Here is a 3,897-nt window from a genome sequence, read left to right on the forward strand (position 1 = left end):
TCAGATTAAAATTTAAAACAATTAAACATTTTGATACTTGAAGTGAAATAAACGTTAACTGAAAAAAAATCCATCTAGTTAGTTGCCTGGCAACATTATTAATTTTCATTTAGTTAAATTAATGCACTAAAATAACAAACTAAAACTAATAAAAAAGTATCAAAATTATATAGACATATTTTTTAAAAAATTACAAAAATACAACTAAATTACTACAACTTTAAAATTTAAATCAAATGGAAAAAATAATAAAATAAAAACTTATTCAAAATATTAAAAACTATATAGACATTTTTTTAAAATATATGAAAATGGCTCATATGGGCTAAATTACTAAAACATAAAATTAAAATGGACAAAATATTTAAATTAAATTACAACTAATATTAAAATATGAATAAAATCTATATATAAATAAAAAAAATTACTAAAACGTTAACTAAAATTAAAATGAAAACAGAAAATACAAAAATGAAAACTATGGATATTAAAAATATTTAAGAAATAATAATAACAAAAAGCATCTAAATTACAAAAACTTTAGCAAAAATGAAAATGGAAACATTTACACAAAACTAATAAAAAATGTTAATTAAAACTATAATAGTATTTCAATGATAGTTCAATAAAACTGTTTCAAACACGTCTCTATCATCTGCAGTTTTCAGTTGTACCCCGAACACACACTGGACAGAAGTATAAACATTATTACAGTTTATTTGATCACAGAGTGAAGAGCAGGTCTAAAGGGTGGGTTTGTAGAGAAGACCTCAAATTATGAGCAAATAAAAGCTATGGTCTGCCTGCTGGACAGTGATAAAAGAGATAATAACCATGTCTGTCTGGTTATTAACGTGCCAATGTGAATACACAGACTTTATATGTTTTTCCTCATTTCAAGCTCATTATGTACAGGGTCCCACATAAAACACAAAGACACCTGAACCTGATGCCTTCTGAGTAATGTAAGGTTGAATTCTATCAGCACTGTTGAGACCTGGACAGTTTGGTTTTTATGTGTGTGAATTATATGAAATGTGAAGTCGTGAGATGATTGTAAGGTGATGTTTGTCTTCTCTCAGCGGACGTTATTCAAGATTTTCTCCTTACATTTCTTTCATACTCTGCAAAATGCTGCATATCATATTATTTTATATTACACCATCATTTCTCAGTCCATTAATTGATATTATAAAATGTAATTTGAATTGCGTATGACTTTTCTTTAGCTCGTTTTCTAAGGTTTTTACTGGAATCTTATCGAACACAAACCCAGTGGACCAAACTGATGATGCCTAAAAACACTCATTTTCAGCATTTATTTTTCAATTGACCCATTTTATTGTATTAAATGTTCTGACATCTATTACAGAGGTGATTATTATGTATGCCTTATTATTCCCACATTCACGTGGACACTCTTTATGTTGCGTTTTCTTATTTGCCACAACTTTTTTTTACAAACTGTAGCTCTCAATAAAAGATTTCTGCCTTATTTTTAATAGTTGTTTTTTATTCCAAAATCTTACATTTATAAGATACATTTATATTTATATTATACATTTATATACACTGCAGTGCAAAAGTTTGGGGTCAGTAATTTTAGTTTTTTTTAAAGAAATTAATACTTCTATTCAGTAAGGATGTGTAAGATTGATAAAAAGTGACAGTCAAGACTTATATTGTTACAAAAGGTTTCTATTTCGAATAAATGCTGTTCTTTCTAACGTTTTATTCATCAAAGAATCCTGAAAAAAGTATCACAGGTTCCAAAAATAAATATATATATATATTAAGCAGCAAAAACTTTCCAGCACTGATAATAAATCAGCATATTCTGAAGATCATGTGACACTGAAGACTGGAGGAATGATGCTGAAAATACAGCTGCACATCACAGAAATGATATTTTAAAGTATATTAAAATAGAACACTGTTATTTTAAATTGTAATAATATTTCACAACATTAAATTTTTTTCTGTATTTCTGATCAAATAAATGCAGCTTTGGTGAGCAGAAGAGACTTCTTTAAAAAGTAATAAAAATCTTACTGATCCCAAACTTTTAAACGCCAGAGTGTATGTAATAAAAATATAATAATTTAGAATGAATAATCTTAAATGTATAATAATTTCCATTTGCCAATGTATAATAATTTACAGTTCATTTTAATACACAGAAAGTATGCGATCACTAGTGAAAAGTTTTATGTTTTAAAATTATACAACAGTTTTGTTCTTGTCACTTTAGCACACTACACATTTACATAGTGTATTATATTGTCTGTATTTTGAATTTTGCCAAACCAAAGCCGGCTTATTTGGGCCAAATATTTTTCATAAAATGTATATAATATTTCATAAGAGCTAAGCCTCCATTTGTAAAGAATTCTCATTAATAGAAGCTCTATGATGGTCTGTAAGCAATTACAAAAACAATTAAAAGGTAAACAAATATACAATTATTTTACAATCATAAAAGTTATTTATGAATTTTTTTTTATAAGATTGGATGTTTTTAAGGCTTTTTTATTAGAGGAGATTTTTTTGAAGTGATGAGTAAAACAACAAAAGTAAATCAGAAGTGAATATAGTTTCAAATGAAGGCATCTTGCTTTGTGAATGTGAAATTTTCCCGTCATACAAATACAGTCCAGGGCATCCTCTTGCTCCCTATTGTCAGAAACAACACATTAATAGAAGCTCTATGATGGTCTGTAAGCAATTACAAAAACAATTAAAAGGTAAACAAATATACAATTATTTTACAATCATAAAAGTTATTTATGAATTTTTTTTTATAAGATTGGATGTTTTTAAGGCTTTTTTATTAGAGGAGATTTTTTTGAAGTGATGAGTAAAACAACAAAAGTAAATCAGAAGTGAATATAGTTTCAAATGAAGGCATCTTGCTTTGTGAATGTGAAATTTTCCCGTCATACAAATACAGTCCAGGGCATCCTCTTGCTCCCTATTGTCAGAAACAACAGAATGAAAATGTTAAATGTTAAAATGTTACATAGCCGAAAGAATACAAGAAGTAAAGATGCTGAAATTTGAAGCCAGAATTGTTTAGTATAAGGACAGAAATAGAATAAATGTGAAAGAGATTTATTTACTTTTAATATTTAATAATATTTAAATTTACTTAAATATTTGTTGCAGGGGTAATAATGATGAATCATTTTTAAATGAACTTCTTTTATTTTATTATTAAATAAAAATGTAAGCAATTTGTTTACAAAACAAAACAGCCCTTTTCCTGCAAAGCAGCAAGTGTGTGTAGACGTCAGCGCTTCTGTGCGCTCTACGTCGGTTGCGCTCGCCCGTGACGTCACTTGAGTGGGAGTCGAATCTTCTCCGGAATCGCTTGCTTTCATTTCTGCACGAGCGCCGCTTCACTTCGCTTCACTTCGAACCAAAACAAACGTCGCCCGACGCGCCTCGGTCGGTCATTCCCCCGCATCGCTGAGGGATTATTCGGTGTTTTCTGCGAAAAGGCGGCCAGTACAGCCAGAGGAAAGATGAGTGTGGAGGCGTACGGGCCGAGCTCGCAGACGCTCACCTTCCTGGACACGGAGGAAGCGGAGCTGCTCGGGGCCGACACGCAGGGCTCCGAGTTCGAGTTCACCGACTTCACGCTGCCCAGCCAGACCCAAACTCAGGGCCAGACCCAGAGCCAACTCGACAACCAGGTATAAACACACAAAACACACAATCAAGCGTTCTGTCAGGCGGCCCGGAGCGCGTTTGTGTGCTAGCAGGCGTTAGCCGCGCGGTAGCGTTAGCAACGAGAGAGCAGGCCGCCTGTGAGAGAGAGAGAGAGTGTGAGAGAGAGAGACAGAGTGAGAGGGAGAGAGAGAGAGTGAGAGAGAGAGAGGGAGAGCGAGAGAGAGA

The 3,897-nt window shown here is 31.9% G+C and overlaps 1 protein-coding gene across 2 annotated transcripts in view; it reads left to right on the forward strand.

Moving 5' to 3' along the window:
- Nucleotides 1–3,331: 3,331 nt before the first annotated feature.
- Nucleotides 3,332–3,897, forward strand: part of upf1 (UPF1 RNA helicase and ATPase) — a 25,086-nt gene continuing 24,520 nt past the window's right edge. Inside the window, exon 1 of one of the 2 annotated variants that reach the window (XM_016286945.1) lies at nucleotides 3,332–3,695. In XM_016286945.1, the coding sequence (XP_016142431.1) occupies nucleotides 3,525–3,695 (171 nt within the window). In that variant the 5' untranslated portion in view covers nucleotides 3,332–3,524. The remainder of the gene's footprint in view (nucleotides 3,696–3,897) is intronic. The other variant, XM_016286944.1, reaches the window with a different exon arrangement.

The sequence above is a fragment of the Sinocyclocheilus grahami genome, unplaced genomic scaffold (assembly GCF_001515645.1).
Source record: "Sinocyclocheilus grahami isolate Dianchi unplaced genomic scaffold, SAMN03320097.WGS_v1.1 scaffold216.1, whole genome shotgun sequence".
Classification (NCBI taxonomy): domain Eukaryota; kingdom Metazoa; phylum Chordata; class Actinopteri; order Cypriniformes; family Cyprinidae; genus Sinocyclocheilus; species Sinocyclocheilus grahami.